General features: G+C 41.5%; 2 protein-coding genes across 2 annotated transcripts; one reads left to right on the top strand and one right to left on the bottom strand.

Annotated features, from left to right (window-relative positions):
• The first annotated feature begins 371 nt into the window (after positions 1 to 371).
• On the top strand, positions 372 to 9,030 carry LOC110982906 (uncharacterized). The gene is made up of 4 exons (XM_022241676.2): positions 372 to 1,079; positions 6,117 to 6,307; positions 6,444 to 6,566; positions 7,505 to 9,030. The coding sequence occupies exons 1-4, from the start codon at positions 874 to 876 to the stop codon at positions 8,125 to 8,127; spliced, it is 1,143 nt and encodes a 380-aa protein (XP_022097368.2). The 5' UTR covers positions 372 to 873; the 3' UTR covers positions 8,128 to 9,030.
• A 12,314-nt stretch (positions 9,031 to 21,344) lies between these two features.
• Positions 21,345 to 25,274, bottom strand: LOC110987916 (uncharacterized). The gene is made up of 4 exons (XM_022251076.2): positions 24,798 to 25,274; positions 24,126 to 24,316; positions 23,097 to 23,219; positions 21,345 to 22,736 (listed from the first exon to the last, which is right to left on the bottom strand). Exons 1-4 carry the CDS (start codon positions 24,995 to 24,997, stop codon positions 22,147 to 22,149), a joined length of 1,104 nt encoding a protein of 367 aa, XP_022106768.2. The 5' UTR covers positions 24,998 to 25,274; the 3' UTR covers positions 21,345 to 22,146.
• Between the last annotated feature and the right edge of the window lie 1,226 nt (positions 25,275 to 26,500).

Genomic DNA, 26,500 nt, shown 5'->3' with positions numbered 1-26,500 from the left:
CGGTTTTTCGCAATGGAGACTGGTGGGATGAGGCAAATCCATCGACTTGAACGAAGATGATTAATACACCTCTCCAAAAGTTATACCCTATCAGAGTGGCCGGCCACATTCTTAACAAAACGTGTCCTATTATTTCCGTGTAGCTTTTTATCAACCTCTCCGGTAATCATTAAACACGCTATGTGTTTGCTCTCCCCTAGTTCTTACCTGTTGCCGGCCAGGTGGACACGTTTTATTTGTCAAAGACTTCCTTTCGTAAAGAGAAGAGAAACAAATATAACAATTCTTGTAAAAAAGAGTGCACCCCCTTTTTCGTGAGCGTGCCCTCTGATCTCATCAAATAAAGCGTAACTCAGTTTTGTACTTGATGATCGGTACACTTCACGCATTCTCCTGGCCCATAGGTGTAATGTTCCAACCGGGGGTTCTGGTAGCAACACGTCTCCTTAGAGAAAAGACACCGATGATGTACGTCGCGATGCTTTAACTGAAGGCTGGGCCGCGAAACTTACCTAAAGACACATCATTAACCAATACCAGGGACAAACTTGCTGTAAAACTCCACCGCAAGGGGAGTCTTTTTTATTGTCACGTGCGACTGATCTTCCCCAAACCGGCACCGTGTTTTTTTTCCATAGATCGTGATCAGGTGGGCCGCTGGTGCGTGAACGAGCCATTATCATTGTGGAAATTTACATGTTTATCAGTGACACAAAATAATATCGATGAGGTTTTGTCAGCAACGGCACTAACATCTGTTCTCATTCAGAAGTGATCAGAGAGGGACGACTGTCGAAACGGAGCGGAAAATAGAAGTAAGATAAAATAACCCTTGGCTGATTGTTGCGACTGGCGCAGTACTGGCTTTCCACCATGGCTCTCTCTGGTCACACCGACGGGGACGCCGGCGAAACGGCGGCTGAGTTTTCGTCAAGGCTGCTCCACCAGATCAGCGGCGGATTAGCATGTCTCGGGATCGCTATGGGCATGCAGACTGGACTCTTTGAGGTCATGATCTCGTTGGGAGGGGAACCCAAGACTAGCCAGGAGATTGCGGACGCGGCAAATCTCAGAGAGAGGTAGGTATCACATAATGGGTCCCCGCATGAATTGAATCTGGTGACTCACCTACAACACTAAACTGTTCGATTTTATAATATGACATTCGGTTTCTTTGCCTGTCCGTGTGCTCCACACTGGTTTCTAGAATGATGACAAACATACAGAGCCCAAGCACTCTTCCCAGACTAAATCGCTAGCATAAATGAGAATATCGACTTCTGACCAGATCAATATCAGGAAAGTGCCCAAGTGTTATCCAGATATATAGGACTAACATTTACTGCTCCAAGTTCATCAAACTTTGGAGCATCGTTTATTGTTACCAGAATCATCATAATTCCAAAATATTTTTCAGTTATAAGGCTGCCCTTCCGTAGTTTGTTTTCTTTAAAAGAGTGACAATATCTTACAAACTTAAAATATGCACGCAAGCGACGTTTTATAAATATTATTAAAATCAAACAGGGCTAACTTCACCACATAAAGTTCCAACTTTCAAGGTGTCCCCTTTTAAGTTGTTTGCTCGGGAATTAGAAAGCTGACTAGGTTTTATTATAGACCATCCCAACCGACAAGAAAGGTAGATGTCAGAACAATTGGAAAATGACGAAAATATTCGTAGGGCCTACTTGCACGGAGATGATCAGGTATACTATCAGAGATGCTGAGTTGCCTGCATACCCTTGCTGTAGGGTTGCATGAAAACGGCCGGTGTCATGGCTCCTGACCTGTCTCGTGGTTCGTTCCAAGTCATTAACCATAGCTTACAATTGATGGGATGGGAAACTCTATCAGAGTTCAAGAGCCTCCAAGACTGAATTAGGTAGAGAGATCGATTTATCTAATGTTGTGAACATGAGGTTTAAAGAAGTTTTATACAGCATATGAATCATCGATGGACATTTCCTTTAAAAAAGCGTCGATTTCTTCCCATAAGAGATTAGTGGACGTGTATAATGGTTCTACAAACCGATGGGCCGGTATTTTTTATCATGCCTATAACTTTATAACTTGCTGATCAAACTAGTTTTGACACGATTTATGCTTGATTTTGTTTTTTGTCAGTTGCGTGACATGCAGCTTACACTTTACTGATCATTGTACATGTATATGTGCTACAGTATGGCATTTTAAGTGTCAGAACATTTTGTTATAAAAAAGTGCATAATGGGCTTTCCTAACACGAAGAAAATTGCGAAAAGGTATAAGACAATCGTTGGATACAGAGGTTACCTCGACTTCACGAAAAGGGGGCGCACAAAAGCACCGGGCTTTACTGGACTACCTCACGGCATCGCGGGGGCGGATTCCGCCCCAAATATCTCGGCTGCCCCATAGGCCTATCCCCAATTATTTATGAAACTTGGCAAAACCATTGCCGGTATGAGTAGCCCATAAGCTGTGAAGTTTCAATTCAATCCTATGTTGGGTTTTTTGTTATGATGACGACGGCAAGGTGGCCCTGGGACGATATTTTGATGTTAACTTCGCCAGATGAACGTTCAACCTTCACCATATCAACCTCTGTATCAAGTGTGGCCACGTGAACGGTGCGCAGTGCGTGATATCACGAAGTGAACATTCGTCCTTGGCAATGTAAATGATGCAAAGTGGACGTTCAACCTTGCTCATGTGGACCACGAACCGTGCTCGATATCGAAATTGCATCATCAATCTTAGCTAATTTAAGCATGCATCTTGGCATATAATCTAACATTATACTTGATATCAGTGTTGAACGATGCATCTTCGACAAGTCATCCATGGTCCTTGAATTTTCAAATAAACTAAGGTGTTCTCCATCGATCAAGTTAGTAAAAATATGGAATTTTTAATGGAACGACTGTTTCATGTCGCCAATATGTGTTGTGTGACTTGCTTAGCCACCCATTCAACTCTCTAAAGGTAAAAGTATGAAAAAAAGAGTGAGTCCGTTATGGAAATTACTCCCAAAGAGCGAAAACTATTGTAAAAAGGAAGAACCACTTAAAAAAGTGTAAACCTCCCCCAACAGATTACAGTTTCCGCTCTGCTCCTCTTTTTCCATATAAACACTTTTCGAGTGGTTTTCATGCCACAGTGGGGTTTTCATTCTTTTGGAGTGGATTTATAAGGGACTCACGCTGTTTGAGTGAGATTTTCAATTTCTTGCCTTTAGAGAAAAGGAAGGAGAGTTCCTCTGTGTTTATCCCATATATACATCCCATATATTTGGTAAATATTCCATATGAAAATGAGTGATCGCCCTTCACTTCAATATAATACTTTTTTTCAAATTATGAGTCTATTTCAAGAATTCACCAGAAATATTGATGAGAAGCAATTGCCTTAAATCATTATTTTTTTGGTGTTCCTCAATAACTCTTTGTGAAGTTATACGTATAGAGTGTGACTCAGGCTTGACAGTAAGCTAGCAACCCGGATGTCGTAGCATTGTGCATTGCTCCTGCTTTATATGCATTGACTGAAGAGCACATCTTCAAACGGTAAACACAGTACAACGTATTATGCTACTCCTAAAACTAAGAACGCTTCCACGCATGTTTCACTTCGACGCTGCGCGACTACTTGACCAGACCCTTGTGAACCAAAAAGGCCTATACGGAATTGTCGTTTAGTTTAGCAACTTGCCAATCCTCTATAGAGCCTTCTCGTTTTGAAGACTTCGTTTGCGCAAACTTAACAAACGATCACATTAAAACTCTTTGTATGTGCTCTAGAAGGCTTAAACCGAATAAAACACTACAGAATTGTGAAAAGAAATGCTGCATAAACGTAGCCTCAAAGTGGTTGTTAAGATGATAAACTATATCCATTTCAATTGGTCTATTGGTCTTTTTCCACTTAATTTCAGAAGATTACCCAGAACAATGAAACACTGTATACGACAGGCCAGAATCTGAACAACACAGTATAATCAGTTTTATCAGCTAGATTTTTGTTGACTTTCATAAGTTATTTTAGACACTTCTGGGCAGCCCAATCTGCGTATACATGAACAAATACCATCCAGCCACTTACCGCGCACGGTACACTGTGGCCTGTCGCCTTACGACGTTACTGTACATGTACGTGTACATGTACACGTAGGCCTACATGGGAATTATGCGTCGGAGCTGGTGTACATGTTCATGTGGTTCATCTGTGTACAGTGCATGTAGAACTGAGGATACGTGACAATGTTATAATGACAGACAGACCTCGGTATCATGATAAACTTCCGACTTGGTCTTTCGTTCCCGAGTCATTCAATTCTTGCGCGCGCAGTTTATGAGGGATAAACGGAATCGGTGCTGAGTTGGGTCGATATGCAAACGCGTCCGGTCTGGAAGAGAGAAAAATCTAGCGCAAAACCGCCAGCAAATCTAAACGGTCACACCTTTCTCCACCACAGCCTACTTTTGAAAACTTTTTGAGCCTTCAAAAATCGCATCAAAACGTAAACAAGCTACCACTTACTAAAAGAGCTTTTCACAAAAATCACTAGTTTCTCTAATACTATTTTCCAATTTTATTTTTACAAAACATGCCAGGAAAGGCCTTATCTTACCATGAAAATATTTGGGGGCAGGTATTGTTTTTTCCAAAAAATGAAAATTTGACGTCAGTTTCACGAAATGAAGCAGCTGCTTGCCCGGCACGAATTTCCATGGCCCTCATTACGTAAAATAACCCTAAAATGGGACATGCGACGTTAATAATTTCCCTCTGATATACACTTGCTACCTCCAGCTGTGTAATTCACGCCGAGGGCTTAGAACACGGTAAAAGGAAAAGTCCATATTTTTGGCTGGCCTCTCTCGAAAGTAAGGATGTTACGCGAGAACGGGAGTGTTCTATTGTCATAAAAATGGTGTCAAAATGATCATTTGCAAGATAGGACTAAACGAATCATGAAGACTCAGAGGAAAATACATTGCGACGATATTGGAGAAAATGTCGTAAGATAAGGCTGGATTCTGCCCTTGGCACTCTAAGGATTACAGAGCCTATGCAAAGTAATTTCAGAACATGGGGCCAAAGGATAAAGTTTTCTTAGAAACATTTTTGATGAGCAAAGTTAGGGTTATTTATAAGTTGAGCGATACCCCTTCCCGTAATGAAGAGCATGGCAAAATGTCAATATTTCAAGTGTGCTTTCACTTTTATGTAAGATTAACAAGTATTGGAAGTCGTTAGTTTTGGCAAATAAGATTAAATGTGCAACGTACGTCATGTGCCCTGTTATAGCTGTGGTTAACTAGAAAAAGTACCATTGTGCTAACTCAGCAATGTTTGCATTTTCGGAATTTTTGCATTAAGCGGTTTGTTGACGCTCCTTCTGAAAATGAGTGCTCATTTTGATTAATTTGGGTAGAGAGGGTGGCCTCTCCTGGCGAGTCCATTGGAGCTAATTAACATATAATTTTTTTTAATGTCCAAATTCCACAACTACTTATCATATCCTACCCCTGAACATGCTGAAAAGCCTGGTTTAGTCATTTTACAGCCAGGGCCTCCCCTAGCCAGAATAAATACAAAAACCCAGACGGCCTTGAGCCAGCCTCTAGGCAATTCCCATATATAGGACTGTGTACTAATTGGTCCCTTGTGCACAACCTAATGGGCTGTTTACAAACGGTGCCTGGGGCAGGCAATGGAATGTTCTTTATCAGTGACAGTTGTCTGGAACTTGTCAGAGGCCTCTGTCGGCTGTCTTTGAAGTGTTATTTTGGTGGGGGGGTTGTGGTGGTGGTATGGCTTGGGTGGTGCGTGGCGAGGGGCCCCCCTTCAAATCCGGATAGCCTGGAAAAACGGCCCCCACGGCACTGTGATGTACTTTTCGTGGGTTTTGGTGGTTTGTAAGATCTGTAGAGGCTATAGGACGACCTCTGAAGCATTAATATACCTTCAGGACGGACTCAGGACTCTGTAAACCTGAAAAATGCAATGGACTCAACGGAGTAGTCCGTCCCCGTAACCGTGTAGGTCGGTAAATTGGGAACGCGTCCCAGGGTTAAGAATTCTGCTAATGTCCCCCTAAGTTTTGACATCAGTAACTTTCATCCAAACAGATACGTGCGCGAGTGGCTGGGGTGCATGGCAGTCTCCGATATAGTGACCTATGACCCTGCGCATGAGACATACTGGCTTCCTGCGCACCGTATGGGCATCTTGCGACCTGGCATGCTATCCATGGCCATCCCATCCCTGTCAGGTGGTTTCTTCGAAGTGTCAGAGTGCTTCAAGAAAAATGGACCAGCAGGCAAGTCAACAACCCCGTTTGCTTGAATCTTCTAGAAAATATGGCACCCGATTTCAAGCCCAAATGCAGGTGTTACTTGTATCAAACGTTTACCCCAATAGTTTCATCCTGCGATATTTTCTCCCCCGCTTTCAAGGTGTTGAATACGACCAGTACCCTAAATTCGACGAAGTCTTGGACAAGTTGCACGAGCCATTCTTCCGAGACCAGTTTCTTCAGGAGTTTATTCCATCTATGCCTAAGCTACTGCAGCAACTCAGTAAGTTGCCTAAAGGGAGAAATCAAACAGTGATTTGTATCAACGTGACTTCGTGTTGAATCATGCAACGATCAGGGTAATGCCATTTGTGACTGGCTCTGCAAAAATGGCCCTTGGGCTTATGTGTGACAAATTGATTTTAAATGATGCCCACGGCCCGGATACAGAGGCATTTCAATAAGGACGAAATTAGTGTATTTTTACCTCTGTCACTCATTCTATTCCCGAGATATGGTAAAATTTAGAATTGATGGCTGGCAGATGTACGGAATCGTCTGTTACATAAAGAGGCATAGCATGACTTAAGGGCCTTTTTTTGCAGAGTGGTCACATTTATGGACTTTTGCCATAGCATTGTGTTTGCACGGTACCTAATACTGATTTAGTTCGCTCACTATTCACCAAATAAGGGCCTTCAAAACGCGCAACGTTTGTTTTCCCGATAGTTAGGAGATTACTTCAGTAATCTGTCCCCAATTCGTTACTTTTGATGAAAATCGGGAAAGTGTTTTTTGTTACAATATGATTTGTTTTAGGAAATCTTTTGTCCTGCTTGAGAACCAGTGGCGGCGCTATGTGGTGCCATGTGGGTGCAGAATGCACCCACTGAATAGCCACTTGTACCGACGTTTGCACCTGCACAAAGTTTGTCACGCTACGACAGGGCGATTAACCTTTTCGTTTTACGACTCCGTGGCATCATAACCCAGGAAAAATGAAGGATCATTTGCACTCACGCGATTCTGCCTTGCCCCACACTTGAACCCACAGCCGCCGAGGTCTGGCGCCGCTGCTGTTGAGAACTCAAGGAGTTGGTGGTGAAAACATCACTGTTTGACATTTAAATAATGAAGACTCTATGTCTTCGCTGATCATTATGTATGTGTTACTTCAAATGTCAAAATTAAAACTCAACTGTACTTTATGTTGCCGTGTAGAGCAAGGAATCCAGGTGCTTGAGGTGGGATGCTGCGAAGGGGATTCGCTGAGGATGCTCTCCTCTCGCTTCCCCAACAGCTTCGTCTATGGTCTAGACATCTCCCAGGCGGTCATCAAAGAGGCGAAGGCTAAGACCAGGCGAATGGGTCTGACCAACGTCGAGTTCGTCTGCATGGACGTCTGCCGCATGCCCGCTGACTGGACTTGGAAGTTTGACTACATTTTCATTTACTTCGTACTCCACGACCTGTCCTACCCGACCACGGCTCTGAGGGAGATGTACCGGGTACTCAAGCCCGGGGCGACCCTCTCCGTGGTCGATACGGTGACCCACACGCGACTCCAGGACAACATCAGGGACGAGGACAAGGCCTATGTATTGACGCAGTTCACCTTGAGCCTGATGAATTGCCTACCAGTGTCCCTGCACCCAGGTGACGGGGCGGGACTAGGCGCCATGTGGGGCCGCGAGAAGGCGATAGCGATGTTGGAGGGGGAAAACTTTGAGGTTGTGTCTATCAGCGCCACAAACGCGCATTTGAATGGACTGCATTATCTTTGCAAGAAGCCCGTAAACAATGGTAACAACAACAACAACATCTGTAGAAACGGGATTGCTTGATGGTGAGTGGTTGGCGTATACCACTGACCATTTACACTAGGGATGTGCAACTTTAGTTCAGAAAAGGTTCAATGCGTGTTAAGGCCGGCAAAGTATCCAAGGAGAAATACATTTACATAAAACTGGATTACATATCACCTCCAGCCATAGCAGTGCAAGAAATTGTCGTTGATATAACCGTGATGTCACGCACGCGCAGTTGCACTCAAAATCAAGTCTACTCGTCCTGGGATGGGTTGCTTATAGTAAGATGCTATTAGATTGCCTGTACATCTGTACCGCTCTACCATTTCGTTTTCCTTTTAAATGTTTTGAGTAGACACTCAAGGTACTTTATGTTTTACTTTCTGAGAAAAGTCTACCGCAAAGTTGCCTAACCAAAATGAGATTTCACTTTCCAGTCATGTTTCATGCTAGGTGAAATAATAAAATTATAAATATTGTTCTGATACCTTCATAAGTATACAAAATGCACAGCAAAACAGTAAAATAAGGCATCCCGGATTGAAAAATTTCAGAAATATCCCATCTACGGGTGGCAAAATTATTTGCAAGTAGATGCCGCATAATACTATTATTAGAAATTTTATCAGGTGGTGGAAAAAATACTTCCATGTTTGTATCTTTTAAGACGATTTTAGCTGATTAGATAAATCAAAAACACGCCAAAGTGGTCTTCGAACATGCAACTACGTCCCTGAAAAAGAACAAAAGCCATAATATTGAGCCACATTCGGGAAGAATGTACCATAACGGGTTTATGAATATTTGTTAATTAATATACGTAAACAGTAGTCGCGACCTGTGGATTCAAAATGACGGCCCCAATCACATGTGTTTCCAAGGATTTCTCTGAAAATAAAAACAGATTTCATTTCAGAAGGCCAAAAAGAAGATCATAAACTTGGTTGAAATTTAAAAGTGATGAATGTAGAGAATTAGTCCGTCAAAACAAAACGAGAAAATTGAAACTTATGAACAACGCGTCACGTGGTGAGTTTTCTCGAGAAAAGTCGAGAACGATCCGTAACACGCCTGCGTTTGTGCACTTGAGCCGCTGGCAGTTGCACATCCCTGTTTAAATGGTCGGTGGCGTATCCCAAGATGTTGGAAATTCAGCTCGAAATGTGGACTTGTCGAATGAACGGAGCAAGTGCCCTGCTTAATATCGCATTCCGGTGGAGATTTATATAGTCAGTCAACTTTTAACCAAGATCTAGATCCGCAGCTTGAACGTTTCAGTGTACTGACTATTGTGTAACACATGGATTGCCCCTAACGATATTAAAAACAAAATACATGTACATAAATTAATGTGTTTCTGAACCAGACAATGTACAACTTTTACGAGAGCGTAATTCCTTCGTCTAGTTTTCTCCATTACGTCTTAGGAACAACTAAACGTTTTCATATAGAGATGTAAAACTAAGAATGCTGAAGCTGGACCTGAAGTAATCTGAGAACGAGATTTCTGCTTCTGAAGGACTAGCTGTAACCGAAAGAGCCGGAAGTTTTGCCATGACACACTTCATTTTAATACAAAAAGGAGGAAAGATTTTGAATCTTCTATGTCTATGAACTGATTCATCACATACTTTTAAGTCCTGTATGTGACATTTGATTGAATACTTTCGAAAAGTAAATTATTCTTGCTTGTGACTGAGAATGATCAAAAACTATTCAACATATCAAATCAAAAAAGCAGACTAGTACCAAGAACTCTCAAACAATAAAAAAAAAACACGTTAATGAAAAGAATTGAAAACGTAGAGGTCAGTGTACAGGTTTTTTCTTCACATTTTAAAAAAATCCTTGGTGTTCAAATTTAGAACCATTCAATTTCAAACTCCTCTCGAAACTTTGTGAGCTTTCATGTTTTCGTCTTCGGTAACTCATTTTTTTTACTTTGTTCAATTTCATACATTTACCGTACTTTTTCTGACGGACACTTCGATTTCGTCGTCTTCAATTGACAAAACTACTGTAGATAAAACAATTTTGGATCTTGTGAGCATGTTCTTGTTTTCCTGCGTATCTTACGTTTTCATATGTACAGTTCTACTTTAAACATATTCCATTTTTTCATTGTTTGTCTGGTATGTTCACTGATTAACATGGGTTTATAGCCTTATTTAAGCAAAACTGTATCTTTTTGTTACTTAATTGTAAGTCCATTAAGTTCTTCACTATTTTGTGCACCAACAACCGGAAGAAATAAGATCATAGACATATGAAACTGTGACCTTCACATTTCATGCCAAAAATAAGTGGCCTTGGAGATATTTTTCACAAATAGGGCTTTTTCGGTTGGTCCAATTTCACTTTTTGTTTTGTCTACACCGTACCAAATATGACTGAACTGAACACAGCTGCTGTACACAACTCGAGGAATTCGATCGAAACATTCTTGAAATTGATCAAACAAAGACGACTTTGTACCAGCTTACCGAAAGAATCGATTTAGGGATTATTTTCGGCTCTTTTCGAGTGATCTCTTATCTTTGGTGATTCTGGAAAATTTTATTTGGCATTTTTTCATTTACTTGGCTGATTGGCTCACTGTTTGTTTGAAACCAATTTGGTTCCGTCGGCAAATTTGATTTTGGCTCGACAAAGTCTGCCGTGCTCGTGTCATAAAGTACGGCAGAATCGAAGCACGGTGTGATTTCAAACGTCGTGCTACTGTCGAGTCGAATACAATTGCTGTTCTAAGTTGGTCCTAAACTAGGTTGATAATCAGGAATGCGTTCATGTTCACAAAGTGTAGTAGAGTTGAGAAATAATCACATTTAAACAAACACGTCAACAAATGCGACTAAAATGGAAATTTATCGAAACGCACGGGACAGATTGCTAGATGGGGTTTCAGTTACAACATTTCTGTTTCAAATTCCTGCTTGATATGAGATAAGATAAGCTCAAAGCTGACCTGTCCAAACGCCAGAATTAGACTCCCAACTGACAATTAACTGTTCACCTGGGTGATACGCCTATTTCATTATGACATCACTGCAAGGTCTCAGGGCACCAGAACATCGGGCCTTAAGAATAAAAGGCCTCGAATTTTAGCGAGAAATAAAGCAGTGGTAATGATCGCTAAATTTAAATCCGTTTTCTTTGTGACTCTGGCTGAAAGATCGCAATATCACGTTTTGTGTTGTGCTGGTCTGCCATGTTGGATTTATTTAAGTTCGACTGGGCTTTTTGAATTAATTTGAATTTAAACTACTGCCGTGCTTATACGCCATGCTAACGCCGTGCACAATTAAATTTTATTCGACACGGCATAAGCAAGAGCTGGCTCTAAAGGTCCAACAAATCTGGAACTCAATGCCTCTGTATAGAAGACTTTGCACAGCTCCCAAAACGGAAGGTTTTAGGCGTATAAATCGTCCGAGAACGTCTTAGGTTAATAGGCAACCTCCCGGCGAAGCGAAGGACAAGTATATACATGTACATGTAGCTGTCTGCAACTTATTCACACATAGGGCCACTTACTTGAAATCAGGCGCTGGGGTGGAAGTCATAATAAGATAAGTGATTCATCTGTGTCGGAAATGGGGGGGGGGTGTGGGGGATGAAATTTGAAAGGGGGGGACACCATACACGCTAGGGGTGATGTTCACGCTGGAGATCTACGTCTGTAATGTGCATCACATTCATGCAGAATCTTACTTCAGAATGGCATGTGCTTTTTACAATTACTTTTCCTTTTTAGTGCTACTACAAACATTTTAATCATTGGGAAATCTTGAAAATTCTTCACAATCCCCCTTTTTTTGTTCATCACAAAAAGTGGTTGTGTATGAATGTGTGGGTGGGGCATTGATTTAGTACCCCATCCCCCACCTCAAAAAGTGTGTGGGGGATATTTATCCCTATCCCTCGGGATTTACACCCATGAATGATTGGATGGGGTTTACGTTTAAATTTTAACCCACAATTTAAAAAAAAAATAGTCTGGTACCGGTATATAAGATCAAAAATGGCTTCTCGGTATTGGTTGTTTGTAGTCAATGTATACCTGGTATCATGGAACGTTCAAATAGAATTATACTGCCGACAATCACTCGGACAAATTAAAATGCTAAGGACAAACACGTATATTCAGAAATCAGCAACGCATTATTTCCAGCCTTTTACTTTGCCCTCTCTCGTCCTCACACCCGGCATCAATCGATCGGTCTTGTCTTCAAACTGGTGGCGAGTATCGAATGGAATTTATCCAAGAACTGTACTTTTATGAGAGGACGCAAGGCCAAGTAAAGTCTATACGATGAAGTTATCTTTAGACTCACTTTTTGTGCAACTTTTTTATGCGTCTTCATTTTTATGAAACTGACATCCGGTGTGTTGAAAAGTGCAGAAGCAGTGAGAATTTCCAGACAAGTGAGGGCGCTGTTGCTGAGACGTCATTCAGGAAAGAAGCTTCAGTGTTGGTTCATGCTTTTCTGTTAAAATGGTAAACCCAAAATTTACTGGGTTGGAACACTCTGATAGTATTAGTTGACTCGTTAATTGCTTGGTACTTATACGCCGATATCTAATATGTGGTGCTTAGGACAAATATTGCCTACAGGCTATTTATAGTTGTCTTCTTTGCTGACTACATTAAAGCAAACGCAACATTATGTAAAGTGATTTTGATGTAACCATGCCTTTTTGCTATATAAGTCGGATTGGTGAAAAAAAAAATTAAAGATTGCATCTGTTCAAAACTCGATTCCGATGGACGAATTTAATAACGCAATTTGTGAATTTGAATCACAAATAAAAAATAAATTACCTGAAAAACTGATATTATTTTATTGAGGCCATTTTGTGTGTGTAATAGGACTGCAGAAACACCGAAGAGTAGTTGGAAGATCATCAGTGTTCTCTGAGGACGTTGCTAATGATATGGGAAACATAATGCAACATATTCATACCTGGTGTAACGTACATCATTTAAATGTATTAAAATGTCAACAAGTGTAAACTGAGGGTAGTTACCGGTGCTCGTTCAAAGAAACCCCTAGGCCAATGTAACGATACGGAATTGGTGATCGTGTATTGGAAAGTCTTTCAACGGACTTAAGTTGGAAGCAACACATTAATAGCATCGCTTTCAAAGCTACTCGTCTTGATGGTCTTTTTGGTAGAGTTGTAAAATGTCACTACTGCTTAATCTGTAGACCTTTATTTGAATTTGCAGCAACTGTGTGGTGCCCTGTTTTACAACTATTCAGCAGGATGTTTTGGAAAGGGGCCGAAGAAGCTTTACTCGTTTTTGTTTAGGCCTCCCGAGAAAGACCTCGATTAATCCTAATCTCGAGATTGAGTATTCTGAAGGGTGTATTCAGTTATGTTTCCCCTTGTAAGAAACGGACTCCATTTTCTTTCAGTTGAATTTGTTGTTAAGTGTTTGTGTAACTAACTTGATACTCCAGTCAATGAGTATATTAGGCCTATTGTTAACCGTAAGCTACTGATTTTGTGACATACCTACGGAGCTCTGCAAGTGCCATCCAACTTGTTGATATCCTGTAATACAATTCTATTATATACATTCGCGCAAGTCTTCAGAGGGTTTGCATTCCTTTCCACGTGTCAGGCATGCAATTCACACAATAGGTTCAAAGGATCAATGGTAATTCAAATGAGGTGGCCCAGGATGGGTGTATAAACCATATATTGCTGTCCTGATAATTTTCCATCTAGATTAGCAAAGGAATTTGCCTATGAATTGAGTGTCCCCCTCACAGATATCCTTAACAGCTCCTTCAGTGCTGGGACTGTTCCCGAACAGTGGAAAAAAGCTATTGTAGTACCATTGACAGACTCTCTTACCTCAGCTTTCGCTAGAATTGCAGAAGGCTTCATCACTTGTTGGGTCAAATCAGATATTGAAGCTGAGGTAGACCCCAGTCAATTTGTTAATATAGAAGGGGTGTCCACGACACACTATTTGATTAACCTAGTGCATTATCTTTCCAGGAAGCCGAAGATAGTCGCAAAGCCTTTGATCACGTGGATCACACCTGTCTTATTATCAGGATATGGGTGTCCGCCCAGCCATTGTTCCCTGGATCTGCGACTTTCTACGTAATAGGCAACAATGTGTTCGATTAAATTGCGTCTTGTCTCATTATATTTCTTTGAACGGAGGAATTCCACAAGGAACCAAGTTTGGCCCTGTGGGCTTTCAAATCCTTGTAAATTCAGCCGCTCACTATGCAAAAACTGAATGCTGGAAGTATGTGGATGACATGACATTTGCAGAAAATCATTTGGCTTCCCAAACAGGATCAATGCACACAGATTTGGAAAAACTTCGACAGTGGTCTGAGGAGAACCATTTGAAATTGAAGCCTAGCAAATGTCAAGCCATTCAAATCTGCTTCGGCAAAACCCCACCTGGGCGTACTGACTTACGTATTGGCACTGACAGCGTTCCATATGTTTCCGAAGCCAAAGTGTTGGGACTGCGGCTGCAAAGTCATCTAAAATGGTCTGTTCAAATTCAGAAATTGCTAGAAAAGGCCAATAAGAAAATTTTTTTGTACGCACTTTGAAGAGATTTGGTTTTGGTCCCTCTGAACTTAGCACTGTATACACTGGTTATATAAGACCTGTTTTTGAATATGCAGATGTCATTTGGCACTCGGGTCTCACCTGTATACATTGTGATGAAATTGAATCCATTCAAAGGAGAGCGTGTAAGACGATCTTAGGTTGGCATTCCGCCTCTTATGATGACAAACTTAAAATCTGTAATTTTGAAACCCTGGAAGATAGGATACGCATTGTATTCAATTCGCTCAAAAACTCAGTAACAACAGTCGCACTTGTTCTTTGTTACCGTCAACAAGATTTGAACAACACAGAAGGCAGCTGAGAAATAGTCAGAAGTTCTCACAAATTGGCTGTAAAAAAATTCAAGGAGAGTCCTTCTTTAATGATGTTTTAAAAAGTTAAAACCCCGCATTATTTTGAGTCCGTGACTATTAGTTGTGAAGTTGATATGTGTCCATCATCACGTGTATTTTTTTTTTAAATTTAATTTAGATTGGTGTTGGTTTCTCCTTTCAACGTGTAACATACATGTAATTTGGCTGTCAGGCCACGAAATGTAAAAACAATAAAACCTAAAACTGAAAACCTAACCCATGCTGGAAGGAGTCAGCAGCATCTTTCTTCGTGTGAAAGGCATTGAGAAAAGAGCTCCTACATTGCAGCCATGATGACGGATTCCGAGGAAGACGACACCAGGTCGCTTCAACCAGGCCACAGTTAGCCTAGTTCTCACAGAGATTTCGATGCTCGACTGCAGGCTAACGCTGAGAGCATACATGTATACAGAAGTTATCAGCCTCTGTAAACGCCATGCAGGACATGCTGACATCTCTGGTGCAAATTGCCGCCCTTCCTGCCGGACGTGCAAAGCATGCTGGCCAGGACAACCCTGTCGAGGTTTGCCCCACTCGGTCTGAGTTTGACCTGATCAGTGTTCTGGCAGGCACTGAGGCTTCAGCATGTGCTGATTTTGATGTTCTTCCGAGCGAAGACATTTACACAGACAGTGAAGCCAGAGGCCCTGAGATTTTCGGCAATCTGGCCGAAAGGGTGGTTAAAGCTGTAACCTTACTTGTCAAAAAAGGGACATATGAAAAAAATTGCTGAGCAATACCCCACGCCGTCAAATGCAGTGGCCGTCACGGCACGCAGAATTGACAGTGAGCTGTGGGGAACAACCCCTGCTTCGGCAAGACCCAAAGATGTGATCTTTCAGCAAATTCAGAAACATGTTGTCAAAAGGTTGTTCCTTTACTGCAACATACTAACCGAGCTGCGTACTGCAGCTAAGTCGGGCCAACCTGTGAATGCCGACAAGGTCAAAGAACTTAGACATGTTAGATGGCATAACCCTTGCAGGGAATGCCTCTTACGAACTAAGCATGAAACGGAGAGAGGAACTAAAAAGGTCCTCGATCCAATGTATCGGGGTCTATGCTCCCGCAATACTCCCGTCTCTGAAATGCTGTTCTGGAAAAACCTGAATAATACCATGAAAGAGGTAGCTGAAGCCTACAAGGCCGGTAGAAAACTGAGAAGAAACTTCAACTTTCGTATCGCCGTTATACACCTTATAATAAACACCAAAGTCAAATTGGCCAAGGTTCGTCCGCATACTACGGCGGACTCGCCGGTATAGACAAGCACTACTGGCGTGCATCTTCTCGGGGCTCTCAGGTGTCCCAACCAGGTCGTGGACGACCCTTGTGGCACCAAAAGCCCACCAAACTATCAACTGTAATTTTCTGCTTTTCTGCTTTACATGTTTACCGTTTGGCTTATCTTCGGCTCCAAGAATTTTCTCAAAGGTTATAAAGCCAGTAGTGGCCTTGGCTAGAGGTCAAGGTCTACGTTTGGTAATTTACTTTAGATGACATACTCACCTCCTCTTCTTCAAAAGAAGAAAGTTATCGTAGCATTGCCTTCATGGTAAGGCTATTGCAAATCTTGGGTTTGAAATCAATTTCAAAAAATCTTCCCTGAAACCCGAGACACGATTGACGTACTTGGGGTTTACGATCGATTCATCTTCCATGACACTGAAAACCCCATGAACCTAAGGTGGAAAATATTAAGTTCGAATGTCGACAGTTACATTGTCAGAAATCAGTAACCATTTGCCAACTGGCTGGATGCATGTTTGATTGTTTCTACATTTGAAGCTTTCCCTCAAAGTAAACCTCATTACCGACAAGTGGAAGCGGCTAAAGCTAAAGCACTTCAAGCAAAATCGGGCGATTTTGACGCCCTTATTGATACCAGACATTTTTTGGATGAAATTCAGTGGTGGCTAACTGTTCCTTCTGAGGGAGCAAAATGTAGTATTAAAACTCCTCCTATTGATATCGTTATCTCTACAAATGCCAGTAATCAGAGATGGGGAGCAGTCTGTGAGATAGACGACTCCCAGGAACAGGGTAAGTGGAACGACACCCACAAAAAGCTTGGAGAGCACATTGCATGTTTATTGCAACATAAAGGTGTCTCTTGGTTTGTTCCCAGGAGCGATGCTTTCCTAATGGCTTTCAACCCAAGCAATTTGATTGCTTGTTGGTCCATGGAGCTGTGTATAATAGCTCTAGGTTGGTCAAGTCATGATTCAAGTAGATGGTTAAACTCGCCCTGTTTGCGAATAAGCTTTGAACATGCAAACCCTCTGAATACTTGTACGAAGTGTTATGTAATAGAATTAAAAAAATTATGTAAATATGAAATATAATTTGAATTCAATGAATAATAATGAGGTACAAGTCGAAGAGAGTTCCCGCCTATCTCTCTGTATTAGTCACCAGTTTATAATACTCATTCCCTACCCCTATACATACAAGGGCCTCGTTTCATTTCGACTTTGAAAAGATGCTGACTCCTTCCAGCATGAATTTATATACCCATCCTGGGCCACCTCATTTGAATTACCATTGACCCTTGAACCTATTGTTTGAATCGCATGCCTGACATGTCGAAAGGAATGAAAACCCTCTTCGACTTGTACTTCATTATTATTCATAGAATTGAAATTGTATTTCATATTCACATAATTTCTAAATTGTCTTGTAATGACGACATCGTAGAGGTACGATGTCGACCTCCTGAGATAATTTTTCACGGGATGCTGACATCCCGACATAAATTATCACGGAATGACAACATCCTGAAAGTTGGATGATGAAGTCCCGAGATAAATTATCATGGATAACGACATCATAAAAGTGGAATAATGACATTATTTGTGAATGGGTGCATTGACAAACCACCCAGAAAACGTGCAGGTGACCTGAGGTGCGTTTGTCTTTTAAAGCATTGTCTTCCCATTGCCATACATAATATTAATTCGATTGATAAAACGCCATGATGTATCACCGCTTGTTGCATTAAGTGAAGTAGACATCACGTTTGCTGGATGTCTCTGGATGGTGACTGTTACAGTGCAGCCAGTGAATGAATTGAATTTTGTGTTTTTCCGATTGTGTTTTTACTTTGTTACGTTGATTGTTTTTATTCTGAGTATATATCAGCCTACCCCGAAGGTAATGGAATCGTCCAAAAGTTTTAGCCAATCACTTGTTCGTCATTCCCGCGTAGACGTAACTCTGCCATTCAGAGAAGGCGTTCGCGAAGTGGAAAAACGCCTCCCCGTCTTACGCAACGGTATTTTGTTCCGGCCGTGGTAATTGTCAGAACGCCCATCGTATTATTGTGAATCAAATCACGCCAGTCGATGAAGAATAGGTCGCCTTGTACAATCGGACACAATTAGAATCTTTGGGTGCATGTTGGAGTTTTTGTATGTGTGAGAGAGATAGATAATCAGAAGTCATTTTTGACTTGCTCGAGAAAGACAGAGGTTTGGAGACTATTAAGCTGACTCTGAAGATCGAGGCTGATGATTTTTGAGAAGACCAGAAATGTACATTTATGAAAATAAGGATAATAATATAAGATTTGTGGTAATTTGGAATTGTGGAGATCGAGGTTGGAAAGGAAACAAATTGGAGCATGATTTCGCTAGTTCTTTAAAACTGTTAAGGTTTTGGGTTTATATTTGTTGTGGATGGCCTTATGTTGAGACTGGTCCCACCGACTCTACCGACGACTGAGAAGAGTCCCTTTTGTACCGCTAAGGAGCATAGACTCTGAACTTGCTCTGCTTGACCGAGCTTTGGGCTGATCTACTGCAGTTTTGTTAGACGCCAGATTGAGGGGGCTACAGAAACTCCAACAGATGGTGGACCGATTAATTTTGCTATTTCAATAATTTAAAGTGGATATCTGTTAGAACCTTCCTTTTTTGTGATTGATGTGATGATCCAAAAGTCACTTGATTGACTAATTGAGTATAATTGAGTTTTTACGACTTGAGTAAACACAGACCTGTAAATAATTAAATAATTCTGTAAGAAGTTAACTTTCTAATACCATATGGAGCTTGTGTTGTAAATATTGGAATACAGAATATTGGAATTCCAGAAGACCATTTGACCTTGTTATTTCTTTTGATTGTAGGAGCATCCTATAGGATCTGGGGTTGCCATTCCTAATTGTGAATAGCCAAATGTAGGAGTGGTGACAAAGACATTCTGAGATAATGATTATCTCAGGATGCTGTCATCCAACTTTCACGGTGTCGTCATCCCGTGATAAATAATCTCAAGATGTCGGCATCTTGCCTTTATCATGTCTTTATCCCGAGGAACAAAAATATGTCAGGATCTCAACAAATCGGATGGCATTTCCAGAGCTCCGTATATATCACCAGCTGAAGTTGTGGGCTAATGCTTCTTACCACTCTCTTTCCCACGGATTCACAACATTATGGGAGGCACTACCCAATTCTATTAAAGATTTGGTTGTTTTAGGATTAATTAATGTCTTTTACTGACTAAGAAAACTGGTATTGACTCCAGGTTCACTGGCTGTCCCAACGCAAATTGATTAGTGATTTTTTTTTTATCTTCTAGTACATTTTAAAGAAATTGTGTGGGTTTGAGGCAGTTTTGTTTATCCGGCTTTTACACACTTTTGCCCATTGTTTGGGCTTTATGTGTTTTTGTTCATAAGGATTTTATGGATTCTTACAAACTCTCATGCATGCATTTCCCTATCGTACAGCAAATGGTTTATATAGTGCTAATTAACCTTTGGATTTTTAACGACAAGGCCTATCCATAAAAATTCTCTTGGGGGACAATTTTAACGCATGTATTGTCTGTCTGTGTGACACTTTTTGTATGCGTATATTATTCATGTCTTGTCTGATCATGATTAATAAGCCCTTTGCGAGTTGAGTTTGGGTGGGGTCTGGTATGCTGGGTTGTCTGATTGTGCGTGGACATGTCAGTTCGAGTCCCCGGGGAGGACTTCTATACCCAGCAAGAAATGAGACCGAGGGGTACCCCCAGACTATTGTTACTTAACACATCCCCCCCCAGATGTATGAAAGGAATTCCCCAGATTCCTGCGAGACAATGACCAACACAAAGCAGGGGGGGGGGTTCTCTCCGTCTCATACCTTGATGCATATGAGGACTTCTGCAGAACAAAAGGGGTAGGCTAGTTCAATTATGGCTTTCTTCTTCATTAGGGACAGTGTGTTGGTGCGGGCGTCTCCTGTGTGGCTGAGTGAAGGCGTGCCTCGAGTCATAAGGTGTGGCGGTAGTGTCTTAGTGTGGGAGCCGGATTATGTTCGCGTGGGTTTGGGGGACTGACATCCCGCTACAAAGTAGACCCGCAACCCACAATTATCCAGAAATGCCTTTCTTGAGTAATTAGAATTGAATTCGGGAGCCCACACCACACACGTAAGAACTAAAGGAATTTTAAAACCTTCTTTGTTTGGGTAAACCGATTTGCTAGGGAGCCAAACCACACTTACAAAAGAGATGAGGTTGAAAAAATCTTAACTAGCAACTCTGTTGTATCAAAACAATTGGAGAAAGACAAACATGACGATGGGTGACACCTACACGCTACGCTAACCCTAACCCTTTGGACGTGAACCGGTTGACGTCTGGACAAGCGCCGTAATTTTTAGCAGGGCAGTTGAAAGCGGCGGAACAGGAGAATTCAAAAGAAAAAGAATGAAAATAATGCCTAAATTCAAGAGTTGCGCCTCCCTACATTTACGGGCGCAAGAAATAAATTGGAAGGCTAAAGATCTTAAAGAAAAAACAAAAAGCAAAAAATAAAAAAGACACCACAGCTTTTTGGGGACGAAAACCCAACAGTAACTGACTATAAGCTTCATACGGTGCTTATTGTTACAAAACCAGTGCCGTAATCTGGGGGTGGGGAATCAGTGTAGGAGATAACCTGCCTGGCCTTGAAAATTTCAAAAGCGGGGACGGGTGTGCTGACATTAGGGGCAATGTTCATGATACAGATGTACATCTGTAATACGTTCCTGCATAATCTTACATCCAAACGGTTTCCTTATGACTTTTTTTATTTTCCCTTTTCGATTGCTATTGAATACATTTTGGTTGCTGGGAAGTACGAAAAATTCTTCGCAATCCCCCTAATTTTTTTCTCAACACGAAAAAGCGTGTGTATGGACCCTTTTCCCCTCGGTTAAAACGTATGGGAGGATATATACATTCCCTTGGGATTTACACAGTGAGTCTCTCTAATGCCGTGTAATATGTTAGATTAGTGGTACCAGACTATTTTGTCTTCCAAAACATCACTTTCAATTTATTCTTTAATTTTGCTTAAAACTATTCAGACAAGTGGAATCACAACTTTGCAATTAATTATCTACCTCTTAATTTATATAACCTACGACCAAGTGCCTGATTTCAATGTACAATTATCGGTGGCCCTTTAGATGCAGATATGCAAACTATAATATATTCTGGCCGGAAGTTACCTGTATTTTATACCTGCATTGCATAAAAATTTTGGCGCGACTTTGGAAGTTTACAGTATTCTCAGCCAGTCCCCACACCAGAAACGTGCGGTTTGGGCGAGAAGCAGTATCTTCTCAAGTCATTACCTAGCAGTCCTACATTTTCTTGGCTTTGAGGGCCAATTTTATGATGGAAGGGTTAGAATACGAAAGTTATTTCCTTAAACTCAAATCAATTCAATGGTCTGATTTATAGAGTCAGTGAATTATGGATGTCGATATTGTACGGGCCATGAAGATGACCCCCAAATGATGTCGCCCCTTCTTTGTAAGGTTGTCATCTCTTCTTACAGTCCTATCACAAAAAAGAGAGACTTGATCCGAAATGAAACTAACAGGTCATATTTTTATATCAAACCACAAATTGAACGTTTACCCGAGAAAAAGATCTTTGGGATTATCAACGAATACTTATCGAAATGTTAACAGCAGCTTAAGTTTGTTCGAGTGATTGGATTTCCTACTTCGTGTTTTACGGGTTAATAAACCTTAATTGAAGTATTATACTTGTGCTGCAACTCTTGGCATTTCTCTGACATAACAGGTTATGACAAATTCAACTAATCGATTTTAATTGGGTCTACAGGTTTCCTACACATTAGATGCAGTGCATCTGCCGTCACCTCTGTTACAGACAGAACTTCAAAGTGGAACTTCTCCAGCATCTTCTGTGCTTCCTCCCTCCCCCAGAATGCGCCCAAACCTGCTCCACCATCGAACAAGGAGGTAGGCATGCAGTTGTACAGGCTGTAAGTGAACTCCACGTTGACTCTGCTTTGGTCTTCGTACTTGGTGAGGTTGTCCCGAAGCTTGGAGTAGCCGTTGGTTTCGATGACAGAGAGGGCTCCATTAGGCTGCAGCACCCGGTTCATCTCCTGCACAGCCTTTGCAGGAAATGACAGATCATGCAAGACGAAATTCATGAACAGGTAGCCAAATTTCCCGGTCCACTCGGCGGGCATAGCTGTCACATCTCCTCGACGGAACCGGACATTTGTGAGACCCATCTGTACAGCTGCACTCTGGGCCTCGTCGATAGCATTCTGGGAAAAGTCAAGTCCGTAAAAGTTACTCTTTGGGAAGTGAGAGGCCATGATTCTGGTGGACTCACCCACTCCACAGCCGACATCCAGTACTTCAATTCCATCATCTAAGAAGAGAAAGATTGCAGTTCTTTAGTTCTAGGCCTCGATTTTTTGTGTCTGTCACGAGATATGGGTCTATCTCTGCTCTGAGTGTGTCGTAATGGCACTCTGAAAAAGACCTACTACTATAAACTCAACGAAGGGACAGAAAATCACAGACGAACAACTACGGCTATGTCTAAATTAACTGCATCTGAGTATAGCACACAAGTCAATGGAGAGAGAAAGCAGCCACGTGTCAGTGGCTAACGTATAAGTAGGCGTACACGTCATTGCTTCCAGCCACTGCCAGATAACATCATGTCTTTATGTAAGAGAACGAGGTGCCCTTGAGAGGTTTCATGTATTCAACGAAGTTTACTTACTTAGTTGCTGGAGTAACTGTGGAATTGATGGAATCACCACCTGGACAAGTTTGTCACGGAAGAACGGGCCTTGCATTATACCCATCAACTCGTCAAATTTAGGGTAGTGACTGTATGAAACACCTACAAGAATGCAAAAGATAGGTACGATGGTCTTAACGAACTGAGGGGCGTTGAAACCAAATTCCCTCATATCATCTTAATTTACTCATCGGTGTGTTCTCAAAAAAAATGCTTAGAATTTAATATCAAACTCATGTAGAGCAAGCAAATCAGGTAAAGTGTCGCGTAAAGCAGGTCTTTAACGTCTTCAGTGCAAAGAGTGACGGGATAGTTCATGCCATATTCACATTATCCCAACTGAAAAAAAATCTCCGTACCCTGCATGGTTTAGTCATTCATTAAGCGTTGGATTTCAGCTAGTGATGCCTCCTTCTCTGATCAGAAATGTTCTTTACTTATCCATTGCGGTTTTCATACGCTTTGATATGTGTTGATTGCCTTGTTCTAGTATGGAAAAATTATTGAGCACATTGAAGGTCCGCTCTGTGTATGTTGTGGTCACGTGACAGAGCATGTTTAATTGGTAAGATACAGGTATGTGTGTGCGCCCAATGAAATGACCACTGAAAACTGCGACCCTATTTACAAGGAGGGCATTTTTGATCTTAGTCCCCAAATCTGTTTTATATATTACAAACTGTCAACTAGGATGGTACCAGACTGTTTTATACTTCTGTGCGTTCCAAGACCCCCTTTTAATAATTTTCAAAATCCAGTAGTATACAATTCTATGTGTTCAATCACGAATTTGAAATTATTCATCAGAGTAGACAGGTACTAATTTGTCATGAAATTTCATTTTATTGCTTGTACTTTCAACATTCCAAAACGAATAGTTAACCTTGCTTTCAAATTCCATATTCCGTGAATAAAGTCCGTTATGCTTGACGCTCTTTTTCGTACCACCCTATTCTCTAGTAAATCTACGTTTCCAGTGAGTCTGATACCGCACTTGGGTACACATACCAGTTGGTCCGTCTCGTTCAAAGCAATCAGCTACGTGATGGAAACCCCCGCAGAGAATGGGCGTGGTTAGAGCAAGACCCTTCAGATCCATGATGCCTGCTCGGTGGGTAGGAAGCCAGAATTTCTCCCCCTCGTAGTCACAGCTGATGATCCTAGCACTGGTCATGCACCCCAACCATTCTCTCACGTACCTGAGACATCAAACAGCGTGTTAAATGTTAAATGCAACCAACCTGGGTCAGTAACTTAGAACCAGTGGAGTACCCAGCTTTCGATGTGGGGGGTGGGGGAATCCAAAAGCGAATTATTTGGGTTTGGGCTCATTAAACATGATGTTGTGGAGAAAAAAATCAAATCACCATCCCGATATTCTTGCTTTTGCTGGTGTTGTTTTCTGGTGCTAATATCTGATAGAACCCCCCCCCCCCCCAAATAAAACCGCCCCGGCTCCCCACTGGAAATGCCACAGAACATCGGTAAATCATTGCACAAAATGACGTGAATGAAAAACAACAATAATAAAAACTCAATAATAGCTTCAGCAAAAATATTCTACCAAAATGCGAAGTTAAAAAAATGACAAGATTGCCTTTTGTAACAGCCTTCTGAAGCATGCACTGTGACTCGTAAATCATTCAAGAACGATCTCAGCTATAATGATAAAATCCTCACCTTTCTTTGAAGTTACCAGTATCAGCAATCTCCTGGCTGGTCTTAGGTTCCCCTTCTAACGAGATCATGACATCAAAAAGACCAGTCTGCATACCCATGGCGATCCCGATGCCCAGTATTCCTCCCAACAGCTTCTGCTCTGTGCAGGCCAAGAATTCCTCGGCCGTTTCGTTCTTATCCAGTGCGTTGCTGTCCGCCATTTCGCTCCTTTTCTTTCAGTGTTGGATAATGTTTTTACTAGACCCAACACAGACACTGAATTGTAATTTCATGATGACGCGCCCTTTGTGCCACATGTACTATGCTGCTTTTGTTATGTTATCATCAGTGAGGTCCAAAGTTGGAAACGTTGTGTGTAGAGTACAAAGAATGCAGTTTTCTCCACTCCATTGCACTTAAATACCAGTCACATTTTAGAGACTCTACAGGCTACATTGACGCAATGGATAACCATAGACCTGGAGAAAAATACGATGGACTGCCCACTCCTACGGGCGCCCCGTGCATTGTTTTTATACATGTTCCGTCTGCCGGAGTTGCCGGCACAGGAAACATCCAGTTGACCTTTGAATGTTCACGCACACGAGCAAAATGGGCATGAATGGATGAGATAGAGAGCATACAAGTGTGGTATGATATTCGGTATACCATAAAAACCCAACCCCTATTTGTGTCTTTAGGCGCTGCTTCCAACAACTGCACAATTATTACCTGGGAATTTATGCCATTTTGAGTATTTTTGTGTTGCTGCATGCCCAATTTAACATACGGAAAACAGCAAAACGAGTAATCGGGATAGGAGAGTTCTGGACCACCTCACCTTTCACCCCTTTCACCCACTCGCGCCGGGGTTTCCCATTTTACTCACCTTGACCTTTTGACCCCGGCGCAATTTTCCGTAAACAACTCGTGATGTGCGCCTGCCTGCACCGACCGCATAAACAACCTACCCCGGGACTCTCAAACAAAAAAGGACTTCCCCTCGCTTTTCCGGACTTTCCCGTTATAAAAAATGAGAAAAATAAATAGAAACTACATAAAAAGAAAATTGTTATTTTTGCAAAGACACGAGAAATTCAATTGACTTGATAGATTCGTGCGATTGCTTTCGTTGTTTAAATTCCAATCGTTTATGCAAATGTACCGATTGTAAAGAATGCCACGATTGTCACGAATGTAACGACTGCACCAGATGTAATGACTGCTCCACTTGCGAGGATTGCGGTAGATGTATAAATTGCGTGGCTTGTTTTAATTTATACGACTGCCAAAATTCAAATGCCTTGGACAGTTGCGAGGACTGTTACGAGTGCAGCAATTGTATCGAATGTTTTTGTAACGTCAGTTAGAGCAAACACTTGGTTTATTTCACTCTTCTTTTAACTGACATACAGCTGCTCTTTAATACCAATATACAGCTGCCCGTTGTCAAGTCAACTATAATTAAAACACACAAACAGTGTTTAGTTATTACATGATAAACAACTTCATTTGTTATAATACAACAAACCCTAGAGAACTACCACCAAAACCTTACAGAAACTGAGGAAATAAACAGCAGTGGGGAATAAACCCGCCACGAGAGGGCGCTGTTGCATAAAAATGGCGAGCGTGATGGTCTGCAACGATATTAGAAATAAGACGTGTCACATGTGCGGTAAAAAGGACCCTATTTTACCCCCTTAGATTAATATTAAAACCTT

The sequence above is a fragment of the Acanthaster planci genome, linkage group LG05, assembly GCF_054643075.1.
Source record: "Acanthaster planci isolate LZ-2023a linkage group LG05, COTS_SCS, whole genome shotgun sequence".
Taxonomy (NCBI): Eukaryota; Metazoa; Echinodermata; class Asteroidea; order Valvatida; family Acanthasteridae; genus Acanthaster; species Acanthaster planci.
The sequence above is the reverse complement of the archived record's forward strand: the minus strand, read 5'-3'. Positions and strand labels throughout refer to the sequence as shown.

What these genes read in the sequence shown, in the direction of transcription:
- LOC110982906 (XM_022241676.2), top strand. Translation starts at nt 874, where the DNA reads ATGGCTCTCTCTGGTCACACCGACGGGGACGCCGGCGAAACGGCGGCT. An exon ending in CAAGAAAAATGGACCAGCAG is followed by an intron (nt 6,308 to 6,443) that starts GCAAGTCAACAA and finishes CCCGCTTTCAAG; the next exon opens with GTGTTGAATACGACCAGTAC. An exon ending in TAAGCTACTGCAGCAACTCA is followed by an intron (nt 6,567 to 7,504) that starts GTAAGTTGCCTA and finishes GTTGCCGTGTAG; the next exon opens with AGCAAGGAATCCAGGTGCTT.
- LOC110987916 (XM_022251076.2), bottom strand. Translation starts at nt 24,997, where the DNA reads ATGGCGGACAGCAACGCACTGGATAAGAACGAAACGGCCGAGGAATTC. An exon ending in TGAACGAGACGGACCAACTG is followed by an intron (nt 23,220 to 24,125) that starts GTATGTGTACCC and finishes GCATTCTTGTAG; the next exon opens with GTGTTTCATACAGTCACTAC. An exon ending in ACAGTTACTCCAGCAACTAA is followed by an intron (nt 22,737 to 23,096) that starts GTAAGTAAACTT and finishes TTCTCTTCTTAG; the next exon opens with ATGATGGAATTGAAGTACTG.